General features: G+C 45.9%; 1 protein-coding gene across 5 annotated transcripts in view; it reads right to left on the bottom strand.

Moving 5' to 3' along the window:
- PTK2B (protein tyrosine kinase 2 beta) overlaps window positions 1-27,038 on the bottom strand; it is a 509,984-nt gene that overhangs the window by 71,417 nt on the left and 411,529 nt on the right. For all 5 annotated transcript variants that reach the window (XM_085613103.1, XM_085613101.1, XM_085613104.1 and 2 more), the window contains exons 19-23: window positions 22,276-22,376; window positions 12,464-12,579; window positions 8,008-8,108; window positions 5,954-6,043; window positions 3,101-3,305 (exon numbers count right to left, since the gene is read on the bottom strand). In XM_085613103.1, coding sequence (XP_085469229.1) covers window positions 3,101-3,305; window positions 5,954-6,043; window positions 8,008-8,108; window positions 12,464-12,579; window positions 22,276-22,376 — 613 coding nt within the window. The remainder of the gene's footprint in view (window positions 1-3,100; window positions 3,306-5,953; window positions 6,044-8,007; window positions 8,109-12,463; window positions 12,580-22,275; window positions 22,377-27,038) is intronic.

Raw genomic sequence — 27,038 nt, 5'->3', positions numbered from 1 at the left:
GTGTATCTCCCAGCCTCTCCTGAGGCTTGCCCAGCACCATGCTGTCATGACCACCACCTGGTAAAAGTTATTTGTTTTATTCTCCTCGTTTTACCATGCTCCTTTTCTTTTATTTTTTTCTAATTGGCATTGCTTCTGCCTTTTTATTCTTATTAGTCAATACATTATGCCAACCAAAATTCACAAGTTTATTATATGATCAGCATTGTACAAGAGAAGCATTAAAATAGTAATAGAATAAAACACATACTTACTATCACTTTTATGAAATATTTAAGTAAACAAGACTCAGTGTCAGGAACAGACGTATGGGCATGGTCTTCAATGCTATGTCATGTGAAGTGATGCTCGCCCTCTTTCATATCTGCCAAGGTGTCAGATTGCTATGTATGATATTTTGATAATTTCGTTGTAATTATGACTCAGCCACCTCATGAATTTGCAGCAGTTTTAAGATCTTAGAGTTTCTTGTTGCTCAAATTGGTCAGATTTCTGATATTTATGTTTCCCTCATCTTTTATTGGTTGATTTTGCTGGCTAGAAAAGTGTCACTCATAGTGGTTCTAATGGCACTCATAATTACACAGAAATTATGAAAATGTCACACATAGCAGTCTAAAACCTTGGCAGCTATGCTCTCGAGTAATTTCCGCGTTTCCTGCCTCGTGCTTCATCTGCTCGATGTTTCTCCCACCGGGACACCGGAGCAGTAAACCCCGAGCCCTGCAGCGCACAAAGAACTTCACTTCCATTACAGTCCCTTAAAGGAGAAAGTTGGTCAGAGCACAAGCCCGAAGCACTTCCGCACGCGGGGTGCGGGAGCCTGCGATTGGAATAGGAAAGCACTGCGCCACAGTGGGATGAGTGCTGTGTGCATCGTCGAAGGAAAAGTATTTTTCAGATGCGTCAGTGCTTAGTTTGTCAAATAATGAGTATGGGTGCCCAAAGCTCTGCCCGGAAGCCCTATTAAATAAATGTCGGCGGGCCGAATACCAGGACTCTGTAGAATTGAAACCACCCCAGGCCTCTTTAATCCAGTAGCTGACACTCTTGGCTCGTTTATTCCTCTTGCTGGTTCCTGCTGTCTCCCTTTGTGATGGTACTTAAGTCTTTCTCATCCTCCTTCTTTCCCCTTTGTGTGTTTAGGTCGAGCATTTGAGACCTCTTGTATATACTTTAGTATATACTTATTATATACTTATATGTGTATGTACTATGTGGGCTCGGGAGATCAGCCCTAGGACTTGTCTGCTTCCGCTTAAGGACATTTTTTTCTGTTCAACTGCCTCTATTTGGTTTTGAACTAGGCAGTGGTATTTTTAATAGAGACTAGGCGCTTGTAGTGAGTACACCTGGTATTAGTGACGTTCTAAATCAGAGGCGGTGCTCAAGGGTAGGGGAGAACCACTAGCCTCCCAAAAGGATTGTGGCCAGAGCCACAAAAGTCAAGAACAAAGGTACCCAAGCACACGCAAAAATAAAGTTTACATAAATTAATGCGTCAAGTAGAACATGTAACACAATAAGTAAATCTCCGTTTCTTTCTTCAATTTAAGATTCCTGTTCACATAGTAATTTTGCAGTCTTCACAGTGGTTTCCAAGCCAACACGTGTTTCGTCGCCTCTAGTATTATTGTACATGCGACTTGTTCACGGCTGAACACTGTCTAGTTATCAATCATTTATGTATGACGATAATTCCAGGTCATACAGACAATCGACGGGGGGGCCCAATCCTTGTAAGGTAGACGAATCGCTTCGATAGCTGTGCTCAATATTTATGGAAAAATTCCCATCTCCGAGTAGTGGAGAATGTATCTGTTGTAGGCGGCTGCCACCATCCGCGTCTGGCTCCAATTCGAGTCAGACGCGGATGGGGGCAGCCGCCTACAACAGATACATTCTCCACTACTAAATGATTGATAACTAGACAGTGTTCAGCCGTGAACAAGTCGCATGTACAATAATACTAGAGGCGACGAAACACGTGTTGGCTTGGAAACCACTGTGAAGACTGCAAAATTACTATGCGAACAGGAATATTAAATTGAAGAAAGAAACGGAGATTTACTTATTGTGTTACATGTTCTACTTGACGCATTAATTTATGTAAACTTTATTTTTGCGTGTGCTTGGGTACCTTTGTTCTCAACTGCCTCTATTTGTCTTGATAGAAAACGACCAGCAGAGGTCAGTAAAATACCAGAATCACTTTAGCATGCTCTAGATTCCAGTCCATAGAAATTGTCTTCCACGAGCACCCATAGACAATTTTTTTCAAATTTTGTATTTTCAGTGATATGACCACCGAAGGCCCTGATTTTATATTAAAAGCAGAGCTTTGGACTATACCATTTCCCGCTGAAAGGCAATATTTCTCTCATGTGTTCCCATACCTGGCGTGTCAAACAGTTTGGTGCTTACTCTCCCTCCATTTTAAAGAACAGTAGATGTTTCAGCACCCAGGCTAATGTGCTGCATAGCTAAATACATAAAGGTTCCCAAAGGCGAGACCGATTGCATTGCAAATGCTTGTTTTAATTCTTTACACTTCTTGGTCTGCAGTCTGATGGTGCCCTGGCTGAGCAGGTGTGAAAAATCCATATAAACACATACATAGCCAAAACAACAGGTTCTCAAAACTGGTCTAGCCATTTGCAGACCTGTCAACACATCATGATGAATTTAGGGAAAAAGCATAAGATTTAAAAATACATTTACCCCAAACACTGTAGATTATTAGGGGCTAAGCATAGAATTGACAGGGTTAGCACTTGGAATATTTGATACAATACATTTTCAAATTAATTAACTATGCAGAATTTATCCAAAGTCCATCCAGGAAAAGGTGCCACAAGGATGTTTGAGACCTTTGCATAATTTCATGTTGTTAAGGTTTGTTTTAGAACTGACATTTTGATAAATTACATTTATTTGCAATCCCTTATGTTAGAGAACTACTAGAATGACTGCTTCGGAATATTACATGCAATCATTTCTTTCCCATGAAGTAATTAACATTAAAATTCACACTACTATGACAAATCTAATGGCCCCATTTTACCATAAACAAACTTTCTTGCTTTCAGGGACAGCCTACCTTATGCTGCACACCAGTTCTGTAAACTTTGGCCTTTCACTGGGATCATAGGTCCAACAGCGTGTCATCAAGGTGAAGAGAGTAGGTGGACAGACTTCTGGCATTGGCAGGCGGTCACCTTTTTCAATGACGCTGATCACGTCTTTATTCTCCAGCCAGAAAAAGGGCTGCTTTCCAAAGCATAGGATCTCCCACAGGCAGACCCCTGAACCCAAACAACATAAAGACCCTTTGTTATACACATGGAACAAAGAAATGGATCAATATAGGTGCCCCTAAGAGAGTACCTAAATAATATGCAATGTGGTTGGCACTATAATGTGCCTGATTACAATACTGTACTTTGGTGTACGTTTTATATTACTATAAAACGTACTACCAAATGTACATTTTTCCTATACTTATATGAGCAGAGTTTCCTCATATTTAAGTATACAATTTAGTAATAAAAGTGGGAGGGACACGAGAGTGGGTGTGAAAAATGGCACACTTACTTCTAAGGGGATAAGCTTAGGGAGGAGTAACAGGGGTTCAGAGAGGAATGTCCCTCACTTACACAAAAATACGTCCATTGCATTAGTATGCGGGCAGAGGCATACAACTTATACTTTTGCAGTCATTTTGCAGTCGGAGTTTATGAATACTAAAAGTAGTAAACTTAACCTCAAAGTGTTAACTTGCTCAAAAGTGTAACCTACCTTTGTGAGTCAGGCCCAAGTGTTTTAGTATACTACCAGAATATTAACATTTAAATACCAAACCTTTAATGAGCTGCAAGGAAACTGAACTAGTGTTTCTTGGGTATGACACTGAATCCAGCAAGGAAAACAAAAAAATAATTAAATAAGAAATGGGGCATCAGCCTGCAGTTAACATGCTGTGCCCTCATTTTTCTTCGCACCAGAGAAGTTCATGAGTGAGTTATTGAAATCTCATTAAAGTTAGAAGCGGTCTGGGAAGTTTTAGAGAGTTGAAAGAGTGATACCTTTATGTAAGACCTACCTTCGGGGTCCCTAATACGCCATTATTGGCCCAAGAATAGTATGACTATTGTATGTACTAGTATTTATATAGTAGAAATCTCTGTGGGGAGTAACAGAGAAATGTACTTCAGTCGGGGTATTACATAATTTTTAGCAAACATTGATTTATTGATTGGATTGACTGACTGATTTACTATTTGCAATACTCGCTATTACCCACATGGGTGTCCTTGTGCCAAGATCTCCAGCCAGGCAGAGGAGGAGATTGTGAGATTAGAGGTCGGAAAGATGAGTTTTAGGTGCTTACATTACAAGTATTAACAATCAGAGAAATAGGGCATTTACTGGCACATGCATCAACGTAGGCTTTTGCTATTCCTTAATTGCGATTATTAAGGAATCGCAATTAAGGAATTGCAAAAGCCTATGCATGTAGGAATCGCTATAAAAATAGCGATTCCTGCACATTCCTTAATTGCTACTCGCAAATTGCGAGTCGCAATTAAGGAATGCCGTCCCATTCATTCCTATGGGCCTCCAGGCCCATAGGAATGAATTGGAGATTGCATGAGCAATTTGTGAGTACCAGTAGGTACTCGCAAATTGCTCATGCAATTTCAAGGGTGCAAGGGTGTCAAAATGACACCCTTTTGCACCCCTGAAATTGATCTGTGCACATATTTTGCACACACACATGCCCTAAGGGCATGTGTGTGCGCAACATGAAACTTTGAAAAATGCACAAAAGTGCATTTTTCAAAGTTTTTGCAAATTACCATGACGTTCAACTTCATGGTAATTTGCTCCCCCTAATAGCGAAATCGCTATTTTTTTACTTTAATGCATTGCATTTAAGGAATCTCAATTTGGGATTCCTTAAATGCAATCGCAATTTAAGTAATCGCAATTTAGAGATTCCTTTAAATTGTGATTTTTGATGGTGGGATGATGCATCCCACATGCAAAAATACCGGTCGCAAAGGGGCAGATTCTGAGAATCTGCCCGTTTGCGACCGGTTTTTCCTTTGATGCATGTGCCTGTTAGTGATTTGCCCACTTCCACATGATTCTGAGTAAGCCTGGGCAAAGCACTACGCTACGCTCGCGTAGCACAGTGCGAACACGCGTAGCGTAGTGTTGCGTAGTGCTGCGGTCATTTTTTGCTTGCTCGCGGTCCTCAACGTCAAGTTGGCGACCGCGAGCAAGCAAAATGACATCCCGGCGAGACTTTTTCCTTGTTCGCGATCAGCAACTTCGAGTTGGCGATCGCGAGCATGGAAAATAAACCTCCCGGCGAGATTCCCAACGCGAGGAGGTCAGGTTTCTCATTGCGAGTGGTCGCGTATGCTCGCGACCGCTCGCGATGAGAAACTACCAGTTCGCGTTGAGAAAGCTGAAGCTCGAGTAAAAATCTACTCGAGCAGCAGAAAACGACAGCACGCACTGTGCAAGATGCCATTTTCAATGATTGCACAGTGCCGGTTGCTTGTCCGCACTGTGCAATCATTGAAAACGACATCTGGCACAGTGCGAACAAGGTACTACGCAGTTCGCGAAGTGCTACGCGTAGCTCGCGTAGTGCGAACTTCACTTTGTGTAGCTTCGCGAATTGCTACTTCGCGGACTACGCCCAGGCCTAATTCTGAGTTACTGGCAACTCTGGTATTTGAACATTAATTAGCCTTTTAGTCCCATCTTAGAAGCAAGACCACATCAACTCCCTCTCTTAACTTGAGTTTGTTTTGACTAAATGATAACCATCTGCAAGGATGTCAGAAATGTAAAGGAATCAGGCAAACTTTCGGGATAAAAGAACAGATATTTGATTCACTGCTGTCAAGTGATAACAACACACAAGCATGGTACTCACCGAACATCCACACATCACTAGCTGAAGTAAAGCGACGGAAATTGATGGACTCCGGTGCCATCCACTTAATTGGAAGCCTGGTCACGGAGGCTAAGAAGTAAAATGTGTGAATAATGTTAAAACATGTAAAAAAAACGATACCATAATAGCCGTATAAAAAATGAGTGAGAAGTCCGTCCAGAAAATGACTTTATCGAGTACAACCATAATTTGACAGACGTCAAGCTATTGGTCTTTTAAGTCTAGAACAGAGAAACTGACAGATGCACTGTACCCACAATGCTTTGCGGATCTCTGACTACATTTATTGAATGCTGTCCTCTCTAAAGTATGAAGCACATGCATGTATTTACTTAGCAAACCTATGTTTGTCTTTACCAAATTGAAATGGACCAATGATGTAGCTAGTCTACCTTTAACCACACTTAACTCAAGTTTCTCCTGAAACTTTTTCAAGATGCTTTCTCCATTTTCCCACCATTTTTGGTCCAACGGTCTGTAATGCGGACATCACATTGCATGTTGCATACTGCATGCCACATGAAAACCATATCATACATACATACATTTAGTGTTCTACTTATTCATAAGGTAGTGTAGGGCACCTAATTATAGGGCAACTGTCTTGAGTCAATACACGAAATAAGTTCTGGCCGTCAAGGCTGCTGTTCGATCAGTGAGCCTCCTTGACATGGAGCTGGTGCTTGAAAACTGATATTTCTCCCCGTGACGAACAAAAGTGCTGAGGCAATGAGCCAATTAACCAGGCTATGTGGAACTTTGAAGGGATTGGGACTTTCATGAATCCCCGATTAGTGTCGCTAATTGCAGCAATAAAGGTGATCAACACAAGGGTACCGTAGGCTTTGAAGGTGATTGTCAAACATCATGTCCCCCATTTACAAATCCAACAAAGATTTAGCACACTAATATCAGTTTGGTTTATTTTCTCCCAGATGGTTCCACAACTTGGATGGTAGGTTAGATGGGGACTGATCTAGTGCAGCCTCTAAGATTTAGGGGTCACTGATGTCTGTTAGAGCATGCACCTTCTTTCCTAGTCAGAGTTCCACTCCTGTAGAGGTTGTAGCCTGTGCTTCCAAATGGAAATGGATCATTTTGAGCAGTGTTGGGTGGTGAACCTGGTGGTGTTCAGAGATCTGCACCCCTGAGAGGGCTGGAACAGTGCTAAGACCGGGAATTATGTGATGGTTCAATTGTGCGAGCTCCAAATGTAGCCCCCACTGTAGACAGGGGTATTGGTAAAACTGTGGCGGAGACAAGCCCTCCTCGAAGGGACCATGGAGGAAGCTGTGCCCTGACTCAATCATGTTTCTGTGGAGAGTTCAAGTGCCTTGTCTACAAACAGGCAAGGTTGAGTGTAACGCATGCTGCCAGTGTTTCAAAGGAGTCACAGGAGGAACTTCACACCAGCCTGGTTTAACCAAGAGTTAAAACAAAACCAAATTATATGGAGAGCCCTAAGGCCAGCCATACTTGACAGGAGTGAAAAAGGCATCATAAGTAAGACACACAAGCAAAGGCTTAAAAACATGAGCAAATATAAGACGAGGGAGGCTCAAGAGCGCAAGCGGATATATATACTTTATTTAATCCGTGAAAGAAAGATAAGTTACTCTGCAGAGTTGTATTTAAGTGAACTGATAACAGGCAGAACCCTGCACCCACCCCAGATTCCAGTCATAACAGAGGGGAAGCATATGTTGGCCAGATATTTACCACTTCTTATTTTAATTATCTTGGGTGGATGTGATAAATACATTCTTCCGGGGCAAGGACAAGCGCTACCTTGATTCAGAATTAGTAAGCAGCGACCAGGGACTTTGGCAAAGGTAGATAGTCACTTGCTTGCATCTATAGCATATACATATCACATTATTATCATTCTTAATAAAGAGAACTCTGGAGGATCATGCCAAACCTGTGTTCCTGTTACGATGTTTTCAAATTCGCTCTTCAACCACAGAAACAAATTAAACATCTGACATGTAGATGTCTGTGTCCAGTTGAAGCTGACCGTTCCAATGTCCTACCTTTATAGTACTCTTCATCCTCCACGTATCGTGACAGGCCGAAGTCTCCCAGCTTCACGCACTCATGAGAAGCAACCAAAATGTTCCTGACTGCGATGTCCCTGCGGAGAGGAAGAGAGCACGTACACAACCAAACTCAGTCTGGGCAACGGTGAAGGGATCAGGCAGTTAGGTATCAGAGATGATGCAGTGCTGGTGATACATCCCTAAATCATTATCAAACGGAAGCCATCATTAAATGCATTAGAACATATCTTTCATTGTGTTATTGCATTCAAAGTGTGACATCACTAGTCACCAGTATTTATTTTTGTAAATAGCTACTTTACTATAATAACCAATTACAGTTGAGTAGTGGCATCACAATGTCTGCAATTTTCATTGAGCAACGTGAAGGGCAGATCATGGAACAGAATTACAACTGGGTTTAAACAATGACTCACAATAGCCTTATAGAGTACAGATGGGGAGCACTTTGTTTTAGATACATTAACCACACTTTAAGGTAATTGAATTAAGTGAACAGTTCACTGGGTGAGAACAGATTGGACTACCTCATGGATTACAACACTTTGAGGAAGTACACAAATGCTTTGCTAACCAGTGCTGGCCTCCCATATGTGTGTTTAGAAGGTCTGCTACCCAATCTATTCAGATGTCCCAGGTATATGCACAAGTCGCAGAGCCAAGGTACCTGTCCTGACAAAGTATGAATGTGAAGAGGAAACACATGAGCGCCCTGGAAACCAAAGAGAGAGCAAGCGTTCATTTCCCAATTATGGTGAACATGGTGTGCTATACTAGGCCAGTCAATCTCCACACTCCTGTTATCCTATTTCAACCTGCAGTCAATGGAAAGGGAAGGACACTTTGTACAAAGAGAAAAGTGGGAGAAAGTATTCTAGATCAAGAAACACTGACTTCAGCTCTAGAAATCCAAAAGAGATATTTTTAGGTCTCGCCTAGCAACGCAGCGCATGCGTTGCTCGCCTTTGCAAGACCTATTATTGTCGGTTTGGTGGGCAAAGGGGGACAAGAGATGTGCACGTGTACGGACAGGAGATGTGCACTCCCTACGCGTGCACATCTCCTGTCCCCGCATAGGGCTGGTGCGCTTTCACTTTCGCGCAGGACGCTTTCAGGCTTGTTCTCTACTAGTTGCTGTCAGGGGTTACTCTCTATTGCCATCTGCTGGCTGCAGACGGTCACAGTCTCAGAAGGACAAACTGTAATACAATGCTGTCTAGAGTAGGAATCTGAAATGTTGGAAAACTGGAGGGGTGATCAAAATCTGTTAATCTTGGACAACTGGAATGGTGGTCAAAATCTGATAATCTACAGTTTAACATTTAAAATGTATGTTTTTAAACTTTGAGCTGAAGAATGAGAGAGACTTACGGAGATTTGCCATATATGACTATGGACTATGGTACTTGCATTCATGACGTTTTTTTTTCTGAAGGACAACTGGAAAGGCTCTTGCAGAAGCGATTTAGGGTACTTGTTAGAATTTAACACTATACACATCTGTTACTTGACGTGAAAGGTGGACGCCGAATTACGCCTGTCAGAATTGTAGGTGGGTTCAGGATGAATCTGTGTGTGAACTTCACATTTCACTTTGAACCCTGGTGGGTGGTTCTGAGGTGGACAAAACTGAATTAACAAGCATTTGCAATGCAGTAGGTCTCGCATTTGCAACAGTTTAAGCTCTTGGCATTGTAAATGACAATGCCTTTTATTTATGTGTTGGTTTTTAAAACATAAATAAAAGGCATTATCATTTACAATGCCAATAACTTAAACTCTCGCAAATGCGAGACCTATTGCATTGCAAATGCTTGTTTGAACTTGGAGACACCATAATCGAAGAGACAAACATACACATCCAGCTGAACTACAAACTAGGGCAAAGAATGCATACCTATTCAGTACAGAGGCTTGGAATTCTAGAAGGGAAAAAGTCTGAGAAAGCCCAGGTCAAGAGTTAAATTCAATCTCCAGTTGTGAAACTCGCATTGTCATGATTTTGTCAACTTCACACAACTTTGTCTAAGGTTGAAATGTCCAGCAGTTAAGTTTTGTCGCTACAATGTTTCCAGCAATTGTTTTTCAATTCAACCTCTTTTCCAAAAGTAGATTTTGCAAGTTTTTATTACAAAATATTTTGAAGGATTTTCAACCTGCCGAAACCTTTCTGCTCTATGCAGCACTGGTCAGGAAAACAGGAAGAGTGTTTTGATAGCTGAAGATAGGTTTCGGTCTCTCGCCACATCTGAAACTGAGGACATTGTTTGCATATTTATTGGATATTTGGAGCTATAATAAAGCAACACTGTACCATACCAATGGTAGAATGAGCTAAAGAATGTAAATGACACAAACTAACATAAAGAATTAAATGTAAAAGAGCAGAAGAAGGTTCATGATTTGTACACTTTTCCTAAGGTTTGTAACCCTTAATACAATATTCTTTGACTCAAAGACATGTTTGTAGAATGTATTTACAGTTTCAATTTTAATCAGAAATAACAACAGTATGCTCTAACCAGATTGACACTTTCACAGTTTAAGCCCCTCTGCTAAAACAAAACCAGGGAAGATACCTGCAGATAATATTATGACCACTTTTATTTTGGTGCCTTTTTACTGTCCTGGTCCGACCCTAGAGACAGGCACACAGCCTCCTCCCACCAGGGGCATTCATGCAAATTGTATTGCATGGGTTTATTAAACAGTACCGGTTCCTGTGTACAGCAGTTACCTTGAATTCATCCAACAAAAGCGAATGCTCCATTTATGCATCAAGTAAAAAACACTCGGCTTTGCTCCTTACAAAACCTCTCACTAGCTGTAGGAACAAAAATCCCAAAGGTGTTCTTAGAGTTGCTGTTTCTAGGGCCATCCAGTGTAGAGAGTTCCCTTTACCCAGCCGTGTATCTCTTACACTCACCAACAATAAGCATTCTAGAATGCTGCATTGATGAGGTCAGCTTGGGTTTTGAGATATACAGTGACATCATTCCCTGGAATCCCTCTTAAAACGAAATTAAGATGAATGAAAACACGCGGCCTCACTGTGTCCGCACTGTTTGTGCGATAGAACGACAGCAAGAATGCACCTGCGTGCCCACTTCACAAGCACGCCCTCAGTTAGTGATTGGTGCAACAGCCAGGGAAGTTATCCAATGGAGGTATATAACAACTACTACCAGGAGATGTGATAATACATGTGTGTGGTTACCCCACAACTGCTTACAGCATGGTTTTCACATTTACCAACAACGCTGGGGACTCTTCGCTGCATTGGGGAAATGATGCACATGCCCAGGTCACGCCTGATACCCTGTACAGCTATTAAATTGCCAATAACATGCCCTAACATTGCTAGAAAGATATTTATCGTTCAGGTGTTGGCAGCATGAACACATACATGACTGGCAGTCTTCACAATGGCAGCACTGTATTTGGTATGACCGGTACTTTTGTTTGTGGTATTTTTCTGTGCTATTTTCATCACTTTTGGTTTTTTCAGGACCTAGGGCCTGATTAGGATGGTGGTGAGACCGCCACGACTGTCGGTGGCGCTTTCACCTCCATCTGAACTATTCTAACTTCCTGCCACATTAGGATGGTGGGCGGAGGGGTGGCGGTCGGAAACACCAACTGCCATGCATCCGACGGGTTCCTTGGTGGCGGTGCCAAGCCAGGCACAACCGTAGGGATGACAATGTTTCTTTCCGCCGCCCTTTTCATGGCGGTTAACCCACCAATCAAAAGGCTGGCGGAAAGGGACTTTGGCTGCCCTCCGATGTGGACACTGGGGGCACCTACATATCCCTGCACCATATGGCAGGCACCACATGGTGCCTGCCACGTAGGGCAGGGGTATGTAAAGTGACCGCTTTTTGTATTGCGTCATGTGCTGCAGCCAGCAGCACCCGCCGCAATACAAAAGATAGGCACTGCGACCGCCACCATCATAATCCCTCTTAGGGAACCACTGACAGCCTGTCGGGCTGTCCCAATTTCAGATAGGGTGGCGGGCGGACTCAAGTACACAAGTCATCATAATCCGCCCCTTAGATACCACATATGGATGCAGTGCTTCCACATGGAACTGACTAAAATGTGTTAAAATTCCCTTTTAGCATTCGGAGGATGGCTGCATATGGATGCCACTCACTGTTCGAAGACATCCTAATGTATGCAACACAATTAAGATCCGCCCTATGCATACTGCCACATGCAAGTATGTTGATCCCACTTTCGGATTGGGTTATCTGTGTTTTCCACAAAGTATTTCAGTTGAAAATGTTCTGAAACAGTTTTTATCGAGTACTGTACAATCACACCTTAGACATATAAATAAAAACATGCTAAAAACAAGCAGGGTTCTCTAAAAGGAATACATGCATGTAGACAGTTTCTAGTGTGTCCCACCCACCGCTGTTACCTGTGAACACAGCTTATCCCCTCCAGGTAGGCCAGCGCTTTACAGATCTGTAAGGAGAACTGGATGAGGGTCAGAACTGTAAGTGTCGACTTGTGCTTCTCCAGATAGTGTCCAAGCTGCAAGAACAGAAGAAGGACTGTTAGCATTAGAGAGCGTAGCGAAGTTGGTCAAAGAAGAGCGGAGAAAAAAGAAAGACAAGGAGGGCGGGAATTATTGAGACAGGAATTCGAAAATGACAGGAGTTATATGAATAGGTGACACAGCTGGAGAAGGCGTATTCTCTCCCTGGGTCCTTACATAGGGTGATGTCCAGGGCCTATCATGATCAAGGAGTTCGACTAGTCATAGTACTAATGATTCCTGCCTCAGTTCTTAGACCAGGAACTCAGTTTAATTCTTATATTTCTGGTTCGTAATTGCCTTACACCTAGCCTCAGTTACATCTTACTGCGAGATCCCAATATTCAGCGTGATATAATGGTCGATTGAGAGGTTCGTGATCACATTTTTCGACCCATCCGAACTATAGTCCACTCACTGGGCTGCTAACTGGGGCAGGAAGAAAAATGTGTCTCATTTGGATGAATCATGTCAGGAAGCCAAGAATAATGGAAGGCTTGAAAAGGATCAGTAGAAAGAGGTGACCATGCGTCACCTTATGCTTTTTATCAGCGAAAACATGATATCCCTTTATAAATTGAGTTTTATGGCTGTTTTGATACTAGAGATCATTTGATATCGATTCAAACTGGCGCAAACAATTAATGGGGGTCACCTCTCTTGGTTGTGTGGACTGTCTCCCCTCAAGTGAAGGCAGCAGGGGTTCAAAGGTGATGTCAGACCCCCACAATTCTTACCTCGTGTTTGTGGAGGGATCCCACAGGGACGACAGGAGCAACCCCTACCTGAACCCTTCTGTTACTGGAAGGACTAAATACACTAGCCAGTTCCAGGAGGGAACCGGGGGAGATTGCCAGGAAGGGTGGTGCGAGCGGAACAGTGGATGGCGTGATGGGACACCCTTCGTGGCTCCTTAGTCTGTGTAGAAGTCCACGATACCTAAGGCAAGAGAGGAGACAGGGGTGACTACAGCGCTGGGGTTAGCGAGAATATGCACATCCCCCGAACGTTTGGGGGAGACACAATACTATGTGGAGCAGGACTCTCTTCTCTGTTACCTGTGAGCGAGGTGTTCTTGCACTGAGGAAGTACAGGCGATGACATCAACGAGGTCCTTGCGGATTGTGGTGATCACCAAAGGAAAAGACCCAGAAGGTATGCCAGGGTACGAGCGCTCCTGCGCTGGTAGAAAAGATCAAGTACCAGGAAAGCGCCACTGCGCTAGAGGGAGTAACGACAGTTGTGGCGACTTCGTGCCGTCGCATGAGTCGTCTAAGCAAAGGAAAGCGCCACTGCGCTCTGGGGGAGAAAATAGGCAGTTATGGTGACTTCGTGCCGTCGCACGAGTCGTCTCAACAAAGGAAAAGCGCCACTGCGCTCTGGGGTGAACAAGGCAGTTCTGGCGACTTCGTGCCGTCGCACGAGTCGTCTCAACAAAGGAAAAGCGCCACTGCGCTCTGGGGTGAACAAGGCAGTTATGGCGACTTCGTGCTGTCGCACGAGTCGTCTCGGCAAAGGAAAAGCGCCACTGCGCTCTGGGGTGAACAAAGCAGTTATGGCGACTTCGTGCCGTCGCACGAGTCGTCTCAGCAAAGGAAAGCGCCACTGCGCTCTGGGGAGGTAACAAGGAATATGGCGGCTCCGTGCCAAGTACGAGTAAAATAGGCGGGATCTTTGGGCGCCCTTGCGCGGTCCGGACCGACTGTCCGGTTGCTGGAAGAGCCTTCGCTACGCTCCTGCGTGCCTACGAAGCTCAGTGAAGGAATCCGAAGCGCCGAGCCTGCCGTTCTCAGTTGTGATATGCCCAGGCGCCCGGAAGTGACGGCCAGCCGGCGGCATCCACTACGCGACGCCGAAAGACTAGACTGCAACCTGCCGGGAACAACCAGGGGGAGGAGTCCCGTGTCGAGTGATGAGTGCCCTGCTTCCGGTTCGCTGGTGAGGGACGCAAGGGAACATGACAGCACCCACCCTGAAAACAGACCAACCCATCCGGTCAAAGAGGGGTAACAGGGCGAGGTTTCTGGGGATACCGGGCATGAAAGGCTCTGACTAAGGAAGGAGCATTACGGACGTGTGACAGGGGTTCCCAGGAGCGTTCTTCCGGGCCGTAACCTTTCCAGTCCACTAGGTAAAACAGTTTTCCCCTAGTTCTGCGGGAATCAAGAATGGCCCGAACCTCGTATTCCACGTGGTCTTCCACGGGAACAGGAGGAGGGGGTGCAGCCAATGAGCTGTCTGGATGTGCAGGGCGTAAGAGGGAAACATGAAAGACAGGGTGTATTTTCATGTGAGACGGTAGTGAAAGTTTCATAGACACTGGGTTGATGATCTGGGTTATGGGATAGGGACCTACGTATCGGGGTAACAGTTTCTTGGGTCCATGCGTGTTGAGGTTCTGGATGGATAACCACACCTTATCTCCCACTACATAGGCTGGTTCGGGTTGTCGGTGTTTATCGGTGTTGAGTTTGTAGTATTCTTTGGCCTTTGCGAGTTCAAAACGAGCTTGTTGCCATATGGTGCGGAGGGAAGCATGGTGTTCCTGAACAGTAGGTACTCCACACGTCCGAGCCTCCACCCAGGGAGTCGTTCTGGGATGATATCCCTGGAGACAATAGAACGGAGAAACCCCTGTTGCCGCATGTTTGCTGTTATTGTAGGCGTACTCTACGATCCACACAACTTTGGACCATTCGGTTTCCATGGACAATAGCAGGCAACGGAGGTATTGTTCCATAGTGCGATTTGTTCGCTCGGCCTGGCCATCAGTTTGGGGATGGTAGGAGGACGATAAACAGGCTTCCATTTGTAAAAGCGAACAGACTTCAGTCCAGAATCTGGATACGAATTGAGTACCTCTGTCCGTTATCAAAACTGATGGGATGCCATGTAACCGTACCACGTTCTGCATGAACAGGGTTGCCAGTTCTGCCGCTGAAGGTAGATGCGTTAGAGGTATGAAATGCGCCATTTTTGTCAAGTGGTCAGCAATAGTAAGAATGGTAGTGTGTCCTGTGGAGGTCTTAGGGAGCTCTACCACAAAGTCCATCGAGACAGTGTGCCACGGGCAAGGCGGAACCGGAATGGGGTGTAACAACCCTACTGTGGGTTGTGAGAGCGTTTTTCCTTGAGTACAGATGGCACAGCGGGCGATATAGGCTTGTGTGTCGTGGTTAAGGGTTGGCCACCAGAAGTGTCTCTGCAGTAATTCCTTGGTTTTTTTATACCCTGGATGATCAGCTAGGGTGTGGTCGTGGCACAGGACCATTGCTTGTTGTTGTTGAGTGAGCAACGGTAAATAGTATCGCCCGTCTTTGAACAGGAATCTGTTGTTTTCTGTGAGCCCTTGGACGTCTCCGGCCCAGTCGTCCCTGGTTTTCTGTTGTAACTCTTGGTGGAGTTGTGTCAAGAAGTTGGAAGGCGTAACTGCACCCTGAAAGAAGCGGAGGGGAATAACGGGTACTGGTTCTGTGGAGGGTTTCTGGTCTCCGTTTTCCTCGATTCGTGACCAGGCGTCGGCTTTGGCGTTCTCCCTTCCGGGTCTGTAAGTGATCTGGAAATCAAATTTGTTAAAAAAGAGGGTCCAGCGTAGCTGTCTTGCCGTTAATGCTCTGGCTGAACGGAGGAACAGTAGATGCCTATGGTCGGTGAAGATGGTCACCGTATGTTTGGCGTCCTTGAGGTAGTGTCGCCATTCCTCGAACGCTGCTTTGATGGCCAGGAGTTCCTTATCCCCAATGGAGTAATTGCATTCAGCGGGCTGCAACTTTCTGGAGTAGTATGCTACTGGGTGAAGCATGTTCGTCTTGTCGTCTTTCTGTGATAATACTCCCCCGAGGGCGTTTTGCGAGGCATCGGCCTCCACGATAAAGGGCCGTGTAGGGTCAGGATGTTTCAGGATTGGAGCCGAGGTGAATCGGTCTTTCAAGTCGCGGAATGCCTGTTCTGCTTTGGCGTTCCATGCGAACAGCACCCCTTTGCGCAGAAGACCGGTAATGGGGGCGACAATCCGGGAAAAACCATCAATGAAGCGGCGATAGTAATTCGCAAGCCCTAGGAATCTCTGGACTTGTTTCACGAAGGACGGGGCTGGCCACCTTAAAATGGCATCGACTTTTTTGGAATCCATCTGAACACCTCCTGGTGTCAGAACGTGTCCCAGGAATTCCACGGTTGTGGTATGGAACACGCTTTTTTCCAATTTCACGTACAGCCCGTGTTGTTGCAATTGTTGGAGAACGGCTCGTACGTGTTGGCGATGTTCCTCCATGTTCGCCGAGTAGATCAGTATATCATCGATATATACTATGCAGAAACGGCCAAGGAACTCCCGTAAAACCTCGTCGATGAAGTACTGAAATGCGGCCGGGGCATTGCAGAGTCCGAAGGGCATGACGCGGTACTCAAATAACCCGTACCGCGTCCGGAAGGCGGTTTTCCATTCATTACCCTCTCGGACTCTGACTAGATGGTAGGCCCCTCGCAAGTCCAACTTTGTATATATGGCCGCATCTTTCACTTGGTCCAGTAAGTCAGGAATTAAGGGGAGAGGATACCTGTTCTTAACGGTTATGGCATTCATTGCCCGAAAGTCAATGCACGTGCGTAGATCCCCCTCCTTCTTTGCCACAAAGAAGAGAGGGGAGGAGACCGGAGATTTGGAGTGACGGATGAACCCGTTTTGAAGGTATTGAGTGAGGTAGTTGCGGAGATGGTTGTTTTCTTTTTCTGTAAGGGAGTATACTCGACTACAAGGGAGCGTGGATCCCGGAATCAGATCGATACTACAGTCAAAATGTCGATGTGGAGGCAGAGTATATGCTCCTTGTTTGTCAAACACTCGGGCCAGATCCCTGTATTCCTGGGGTATAGACTCCTGTGTGACCAAGCCCATGCCGTCTCTAGGTAGGATACAGGCTAGGATCTCTCGGGTCGCCTTTTTCCCCGCAGAGGGGAAGCAGGATTGGGCGCAATAAACAGAGTCCACTGTTGTTTTGCCTGTAACCCAATCGATCAAGGGGTTGTGCTGGACCAGCCAGGGAAGGCCTAATATCAGCCTGAACTGAGGGGCATCAATGACATCGAAGGCGATGGTCTCGGTATGCTGATTTTCCAACACCATTCGCAGATCTTCTGTTTGGTATCTGACCAATCCTGAGGTTAGGTCCGTACCGTCGACGGCCTTGACTATCTCGGGTGTCTTCTTGGCTTGTGTCAGCATGCCCAACCCCCTCATGTACTGTGCATCGATGTAATTCCCGGTTGCTCCAGAGTCGATTAAGGCTATGACACGCCAGGAGGACCCTGTAGACGACTGAAGGAGTACGGGTATACCCATATGGTGGTGGCGGGCGCAGGTGTTCGAGGTCTGCGTCTTCTCGGTGTGTAGTCCCAGTAGACAGACCCCATTATCTACTGGGAGGTCTCGTTTCCCGTCCTTTCTTCTCTGGTGATCGATAGAGCCGAAGGGTTCCTCTCCTTGGGCTGGCGTGGCTTTGCAGGGCAATCCCGCACGAAATGCCCAGTTTTGCCACAGTACAGGCATAGGTTCTGTTTCCGCCTCTTTTCTTTTTCTTCTTTCGTCAAGGGAGCCCGGACGCCTCCGATCTGCATAGGCTCGGGTGTTTCACGGGGTTTTGGAGTTTCCCTGTACACCGGAAGTCTGGTCTCACTTCCTTTGAACCTTTCGGTTCTCCGCTCTTGCAGGCGATAGTTTTGTTTCACTACCATATCAATAAACTGGTTTATGTCCTCAGGAGGTTCCGTCATCTGTGAGATGAGATCCTTCAATTCTTCCCGAAGACCTCTGTAGAACACTGATACTTGTTTATCTTCTGGCCAGTGAGCCTCCACCACCAATCGTTTGAACGTTGTGATGTAGTGCAACAAGTCAGTGTTGCCCTGTTTTAATTTGAGCAATTCGTTGTCCGCGGCTTGGACGAATGTATGGCGGGCAAACATGCGTCTCATGGTCTCCTTGAAAACTGGAAAGTTATATAGCAGAGGTTCGTCGTTCTCTACCAGGGAAATGGACCACTGAGCGGCGTCACCCCCTAAATAGGATAGAACAAAGGCGACCTTCGAGGCATCATCCGGAAAGGCAGTTGCTCTGGCCATGAAGTGCAGGTGGCACTGGTTGAGGAATATGCTGTACTTTGTACTATCGCCGTAATAACGTTCTGGTGCGGCCAATTGTGCCATGGGTTGGGCTAATACCTGAACAGGGGGAGGATTTGACGAGACGGTAGGTGCCTGACCCCATGGGTTAAACAAAGGAGGTCTCACTATTCCAGCTGGTCGGGTTTGTTGTCCCTGGGGTGCGCCCCAGGCTCCTGTATGTTCTGCACCCAACTGTCCTTGTAATGCAGTGACATCGTTTCGTAAGCTCCGATTCTCAGCCTGGATGTTAGTTAAAATTGCTGCTATGTCCTGTAACGTAACGTCGGGGCCCTCCATGTTGTCCGGGTAGGATGATAGACTTGGGCTTCGGATTCTGTCAGACCCCCACAATTCTGACCTCGTGTTTGTGGAGGGATCCCACAGGGACGACAGGAGCAACCCCTACCTGAACCCTTCTGTTACTGGAAGGACTAAATACACTAGCCAGTTCCAGGAGGGAACCGGGGGAGATTGCCAGGAAGGGTGGTGCGAGCGGGACAGTGGATGGCGTGATGGGACACCCTTCGTGGCTCCTTAGTCTGTGTAGAAGTCCACGATACCTAAGGCAAGAGAGGAGACAGGGGTGACTACATCGCTGGGGTTAGCGAGAATATGCACATACCCCGAACGTTTGGGGGAGACACAATACTATGTGGAGCAGGACTCTCTTCTCTGTTACCTGTGAGCGAGGTGTTCTTGCACTGAGGAAGTACAGGCGATGACATCAACGAGGTCCTTGCGGATTGTGGTGATCACCAAAGGAAAAGACCCAGAAGGTATGCCAGGGTACGAGCGCTCCTGCGCTGGTAGAAAAGATCAAGTACCAGGAAAGCGCCACTGCGCTAGAGGGAGTAACGACAGTTGTGGCGACTTCGTGCCGTCGCACGAGTCGTCTAAGCAAAGGAAAGCGCCACTGCGCTCTGGGGGAGAAAATAGGCAGTTATGGCGACTTCGTGCCGTCGCACGAGTCGTCTCAACAAAGGAAAAGCGCCACTGCGCTCTGGGGTGAACAAGGCAGTTCTGGCGACTTCGTGCCGTCGCACGAGTCGTCTCAACAAAGGAAAAGCGCCACTGCGCTCTGGGGTGAACAAGGCAGTTATGGCGACTTCGTGCCGTCGTACGAGTCGTCTCGGCAAAGGAAAAGCGCCACTGCGCTCTGGGGTGAACAAAGCAGTTATAGCGACTTTGTGCCGTCGCACGAGTCGTCTCAGCAAAGGAAAGCGCCACTGCGCTCTGGGGAGGTAACAAGGAATATGGCGGCTCCGTGCCAAGTACGAGTGAAATAGGCGGGATCTTTGGGCGCCCTTGCGCGGTCCGGACCGACTGTCCGGTTGCTGGAAGAGCCTTCGCTACGCTCCTGCGTGCCTACGAAGCTCAGTGAAGGAATCTGAAGCGCCGAGCCTGCCGTTCTCAGTTATGATATGCCCAGGTGCCCGTAAGTGACGGCCGGCCGGCGGCGTCCACTACGCGACGCCGAAAGACTAGACTGCAACCTGCCGGGAACAACCAGGGGGAGGAGTCCCGTGTCGAGTGATGAGTGCCCTGCTTCCAGTTCGCTGGTGAGGGACGCAAGGGAACATGACAGGTGAATAATGAAAAGCGGATCCCGGCACCCTCTCCCTCACGCCGGGGAATCACCTCTAGCTACAGTGGTGTTTCTTCACAAGTGGAGGGTGGAAGCCAAACCCTGCCAGTAGAGTTATTGTAGCTGCTGAGGATAGAGCAACAGGGTTTGCTCAGTGTATTTTCTACTCACACAGCAGCACTAGCACAAGCAGCACAGAGTCAAGATTTGGTAGAGTCCAGCATGAATCCCAAAGAAACCCTCTAGGGTCATGATTGTCTATGGTGAGACTGGGGGACTTCATTTGTTGCCCCGGAGCGAAGACCTGGCAGAGGAACTTGTAAGTGGTCAACATGAAAGCTGGGGAGCTGGAGTGGGAAGCCACCAAAACTCCACCCAGGAAACTGGGCCCACAAAGTAGAGACACAGAGGCCCTCTCAATATACCTCAGAGACTTAAAGAAGACTGAGACGGTGCAAGCACCTGGTCAGTCTCACAAAGAGAAGATGAAACACGTTTCCATAAGCAATGCTGTTTGCATCTATTACAATTACCCTAATTTCCCTCATCGCGGTCCCTGCCTCTCCTTCAGGGCTAGAGAACCCCCTGCAGATGCCGATCAACAAGCTCTCTCGGGGGTGTTAACAGCCAAACCTAAAAGACTGTTCTTATCGCCTTTGGCAGCCATCAATTGCTTGGGGGGCTATCTTCCTTCAAAGATCTGGCTTTAAACGACCTTCGTCCATCCTGCCTCAGCTGCTGCTTTGCCCCCTTGTGAACAGACCATCTACCGTCTTATCGCTGTGTCAGCTGGCGCGGAGCTCTCTTGATGATCCTCAGCTTGGGAGAAGTTCAACCACTTATTTATCTTTAACAAAGGCCTGTTGTAGGAGGGCATACTCTGGCAGAGCTCTGGAACGGAGTGCACTGAGAGGTGTGTTCAAACTAGAAGGCCTTTTGTACTTAGTTTCCATATCAACCGGCTTTTATGCAATTCTAGCCCTGAAAATGCAGGTATAAATGAGTCATGCATTTCTATAGAGCAGAATTCCTGGAAGATGTCGGATGAATGTGCACTGCTTATGTTGCAGATAGCACAATGGCATGGGGATGTCAATGTTTCCCTCTACAGCCATGTTCCACTACATGCCAACCTTCCAGCTTCACATATCTTGTTATCTATGTTGAAAAGGCTCCTCATGTGTATTCAACAACCCTTCGGATTCATGGCCTTAGCATCAAGTTGCCTGCCTCTTCCTGAGACAGCCAGGCAGTGTTTAGTTTTTAAAACTATAAGTCCTCAACATTAGGGAGGCAGGCCTTACCTTCCTAACTATGTGATCAGCAGCTGCAGCTCCACTTATCAGCTGGAGCCCCCAACCATCACTGACAGCACCAGCCAGTCGGCTCAGCAAGCACCCTGTCCAGGAGTGTGAAAAACAACCCTACTTTTATCTTCACTTCAATCTGTAGACATAGAAGGGCTGCCAATACACTGAATGTTGGACGTCTGCTTTATTGGTGATCCTTCTTTTGTTTCCATGGTTTTAGTGGAAATGAAAGAGGGACTGATGATGAACTGTCTCTTGTGGCCTTGGCAGCCAGGACCAAAACAGTGAAGAAGCTGCCATAGAGGACCAGTGACCAGTCTCATGAAATAAGTACCAGCAACCACCAGCACAAATTAAGCACTGCAGTCAGCCAAGGACCTATACAAGCCAAAAGAAAACAAATCACTGAATAGAGGACTAGCATATGCTACACATCAGGATAAAGCGTTGTACTTCTTCTACTGAATTAGGTTAGTTTCGTTACCATGTCATAAGCAATTACGCTTGAGCAGAGAGGGTTGCACTTCTTCTAATTAAAGAGGCGTGTTTCTTATCATAATCACGTGCACTTCCACCACCGAACAGTGAGGTCAGACCCGCTCTCCCCACTCCCAGAGAGTGGCCCCCAAACTCACCTCCCCGAAGGGGTAGAGCTCCATCACGATCCAGATGGGGTCCTCCTCGATGATGCCGATCAGCTTCACGATGTGAGGGTGGTCCAGCTTCTTCATCAACACTACAACCAAAGGCAAGAGGTGTGGGTTAAAGCAAGGTCTTGGCAGAGAGCCCAACATCCACACCTGAAACTCGCGCAAAGACTACAGCTTGGACTTCAAAGAATTATTCACAAAACTAACAAATATTCTCTAGACATCCAGCCTTAATACCAAGAGCATAATCTGTTGTACCTTTTCATATGCCTTCATCAAATTACACATGTAAAGCTATTGATGACAAGCATTGAGAAGACCGGCATTCCGGACAACTCTCTGGGGCTTTCGCAAACCCTCAAGAAGTGTCTGACAGAAGGATGTTACCTTTATATTAAATACAACATAAGACATTGTAGGGTTGTGATGTCCTTATGCCTTCAAACTGACTCCGAATAGTAATTTAACCCTGTGCCTTCTACATAGATGCTGCCCGGTAAGACAACAGATCCCGCCGCTTATAAATGCCTCTTGCTCATTCATTCCAGGATATAGCCTGTTGGGTTGTGCTGAGTTTCATCACAGGCGTCATTTACTTTTGTTATCAAGTCATTCGGCCCTGTGTGTCTTTAATTTTACTTTACATTCTGATGCAGGGCCACTTGTTTATAAAATTGTATATACATTTTATTTCGAACACTAGCATATTTGCACACTGGAGGTGATCTACCAAGAGGTTTCTGCATCTTAGGATGTTCCTCGAATTGTGGCGGCACCTCACCAACTGGTACTACTATAAAACCTTTTTATTTTAAAATTTTAACATTTTAACACCTGATACATTTTATTTAGTCATTTTCTTTGATATAACCACACTATTTTCAACAGTGCGCATATTAATCATATTTTCATTTTTGAATACACCACCTTCTAATGAATTCCAAATGCAAATATAACTCATGTTTTCTTCTCTGGACGTCTCTTCCGTAAATTCCAATGCCCCGTAACTTCTATTGTTTGCCAGAACTGTGTATAACCGCACAAAGCAGAAATGTAGCTTTCCAAAGTTCCTTCTCTTGTCACACATCGCCATCTACTGTTCCTTGAGAAAAACTACAAAGCAAACTATTTCAGTTTTAAATATGCGCTTATATGTGTTGGAGAAGGTACCACAAGTCAAAGCACCTTCAAAAAGGTCTCAATGTCTATTGGTGTTTATTGTCTTCTTGCTGTTGTAGGACCTCCAATTGTTGCAAAAACAATGGCAAACGTTACTAACGTGATTGTTTTCTACGTATTAATATATAAACAGCATTTCATCTTCCCTAAAATAAGAATAATCTTTGAATGGAATCTGTACAGTCTGGGACCTTATTGTCTATTAATATATTCATTGTTGTTTCACATTTACCAAGTCACTTCTCACGTGTGACCCTGACCCATCTGTGGGATTTGCCTTGTTTCTGTAAGGGATGGAAGTTTGAGTGTTTGAAATTAGTACGCGACTTTTAATCCGAATACCACTGCAATGCAAGCGTAACAACGCATGCGCTGTAACAGCGTGTAGCCTTTACTACGCATGTTATTACATCGCAAACGCTGTTACAACGCAAGCGTTGTAATGCGATCCACATCGTTGTGAGGAAACTGAGGCTCTTTCGATTCCTCACAACGACGTGCACCGAACACCGCACCTCGGACGACGCTGGAAGGAGAAGAGAGGAACCACGAGGAGAGAGAGGTAAGAGGGGCTGTGTAGTTTTAAAGGGTTTAGGGTGGGGGGGGGGTCGTCTTTTAGGATTAAGGGTAGTGTTGTGTTTGAGGAGTAGTATTTTTCGGTTTAGGGTAGTGTCGTGGGTCGTGCAGGGTAGTTAGTGTTTGTGTGTAGGGACAGGAGTGGGGGTCGGGGGAGGGTTGTGCAGGGAGTAGTGTTTTAGGGATTAGGGTAGTGTTGTGGTGTTTGTGTAGTGTAGGGTAGTGTTTTAGGGTTTAGGCTAGTGTCAAGTGGGTCGTGCATGTAGTGTTAGAGTGTAGGGACAGGACTAGGGGGAGGGGAAAGGTCGTGCAGGGGCTAGTGTTTTAGGGATGAGGGTAGTGTTGTGGTGTTTGTGTAGTGTAGGGTAGTGTTTTAGGGTTTAGGCTAGTGTCAAGTGGGTCGTGCATGTAGTGTTAGAGTGTAGGGACAGGACTAGGGGGAGGGGAAAGGTCGTGCAGGGGCTAGTGTTTTAGGGATGAGGGTAGTGTAGTGGTGTTTGAGTAGTGTAGGGTAGTGATTTAGGGTTTATGGTAGTCTCGGGGGATTCGTGCAGGGTAGTGTTTGCGTGTAGGGACAGGTCTGGGGGAAGGGGTAGTGTCGTGGTGGGGGTAGTGTTTGAGGGATTAGGGTAGTGTTTTGAGTTTGTGTTGTGTAGGGTAGTGTATTTGGATGTAGAATTTAGCGTAGTATAGGGGTGTTTTTTAATACAAAAAATTCGTGGAAAAAGTATGCGGGGTAAAGGGATCCGTTGTAATGACATTTTAAAAGCTTTTCTGTGTTATCTAATGGTATGCATAGAAAACAATTGTGTTGTAATGGTGCTTGCGAACTAATAACTTTGTGGTAAAAGTATGCGTTGTTTGGCATTGCGGTGTACCGACATATATTCCTGTGAGGTCCTCATCTCTTCAAACACTGGTTTATTTTCATCACTCATTTTCGTTAATCTAATTTGCTCTCAAACACTTGTTTTTTTGTTTGAATACTATTTTATCGACGTCCCGCATCTCACAACTTCATTACGAGATACAGCCAATGTGGGACTTGGCCCTTTCTGCAGGGTCATCCCCAAACTTTTTGCCTTCAACCTCCTATTTTCTGAACCCGTTTTTTTGGACTTTTAGGACTCTGTGCCCTTACCACTGCTAACCAATGCTAAACTGCTTGCACTCTCTCCCTAAAACATGGCAGAATAGGCTTACACCTAATTGGCATATTTATTTGACTTGTAAGTCCCTAGTAAATTGGCACTAAAAGGCCTGTAACTTAAATGTTACTAGCAGGCCTGCATCACTGTTTGTGCCAACCACTTAAGTTAAGTAGCACTTTAAACATGTCTCAGGTCTTCCACTGCAGCCTGTGTGTGCAGTTTTTAAACTGCCAATCGACTTGGCAAGATAAACCTTTTGCCAGGCCCAAACCTTCCTTTTTTTAATACATATGTCACCCCTAGGGTAGGTCCTGGGCAGCCCAGAGGGCAGGGTGCAAAGTATTAAAAAAGTTAGACATGTCATTTTAAGTTTCAGATCTCCTGGCAGAGAAAGATTCCTAAATTTGTTTTTCACTACTGCAAGGCCTTCATCTCCCATAGGATAACAATTGAGTTACCTTATTACATTTGATACGCTGTAATTTCCAAATGGAAGCAGATAACCAGTTCATGTCTGGTATCTTAGGGATTGTAATGGACAATCCTCTTTCATGGTAAAATCATATTTTAAATTGCAGTTTTAAAAATGCCACAATTTGAAAGTTGGCATATTCCTGCCTTAGCCATTCAATGCCTGTAGCCAGTCCCTGGGCCACATGAGTGGGTGTAGCGGAGAGTTGGTCTTTGTGTATTCCTCCTAACAAGACACACACAATAGAGAACTCGGATGTGCTGGAAAGGGCCATCTCTGACAGGATGAGAGGGTGGAGCTGAGCACAGCCATACTTACACTTGAATAGTATGTGTCCTGCCTCCACACAAAGGGCTGCATACCCCTGTAGTTAGTCTGGAACCAGGACAGGGCATGCAAGATACCTGGTGACCTCATAGAGAATTCTAGAAGCTTCTTCCACCTTCATGAGAAAGGGTACCAGGTATAAATGTTGGACCTCAGACACCACCTCTTCAGTACACTTCTGGACCTGTGGATAATCTACCAGGAATAAGGACTGCTGTGCTGCTGAAAGGACTGCCAGACTCTGCTGGACTGCTGCTCGTTGCCCTCCTGTCTGTCTGATTGAGAAGTACTGGATCTGCATCTGTTGAACCTAGGACCCCAAACTGTCTCCAACGGCTAGTTGGGTGACCTCCTGACTAGAGCCTCAGGGGCAGAAGGCTCCAACATCCTTGAACCCAGCACCTAGACTCTGGCATCAGTGAGTCCTACACTGCCAAGTGGTGCCACCCCAGTGCTGAACCCTTGGAAGTGGGCCTGAAGGTGCTCTACCAGCCCATCTGTGGACCCAGCAGAACCGACGCATCTCCTCTGCAGTGCGGCGCAATCCTGAGCAAAACTGACGCATCGTCTCTGCTGCGAGGGTTCTTCCAACACAAAAGACTCTGCAATGACCTTGCCGCTCACATCGGAACTGCCTCTACTCAAAGCTTCACCAGCACAGGCCCTTGCATCGCAAAACTCTCGTTGAAGGCAGCCTCAATGACAAGCATTGCAGGCCTTTGGCACCGATGCATCACCTCGACTGTATGATGCATCCTCGACACCAGATGTCGAATTGCAAATTGATTGGATAACGAGTGCATGGATTAGATTAAATATATGTTTAATCCTTATTAGCACCCTATCACTCATCACATCACTGTGGTTTTGAGAGCAGTGCTGCTCTCACCTATATTACAATGCATACTCCGTATTGTCTAAACATAAAATCTCTACAAAATCTGAAAATCCTTGCATCATGCAGGGGGCACATAGCACAGATCAATCTTGCAATTAAAGTGCCCCACTCGCTCTCTATACGCTTTGGGACCACTACAACACTT

The sequence above is a fragment of the Triturus cristatus genome, chromosome 6 (genome assembly GCF_964204655.1).
Source record: "Triturus cristatus chromosome 6, aTriCri1.1, whole genome shotgun sequence".
In the NCBI taxonomy this organism is placed as follows: Eukaryota; Metazoa; Chordata; class Amphibia; order Caudata; family Salamandridae; genus Triturus; species Triturus cristatus.
This window is presented reverse-complemented; position numbering and strand designations above follow the sequence as displayed.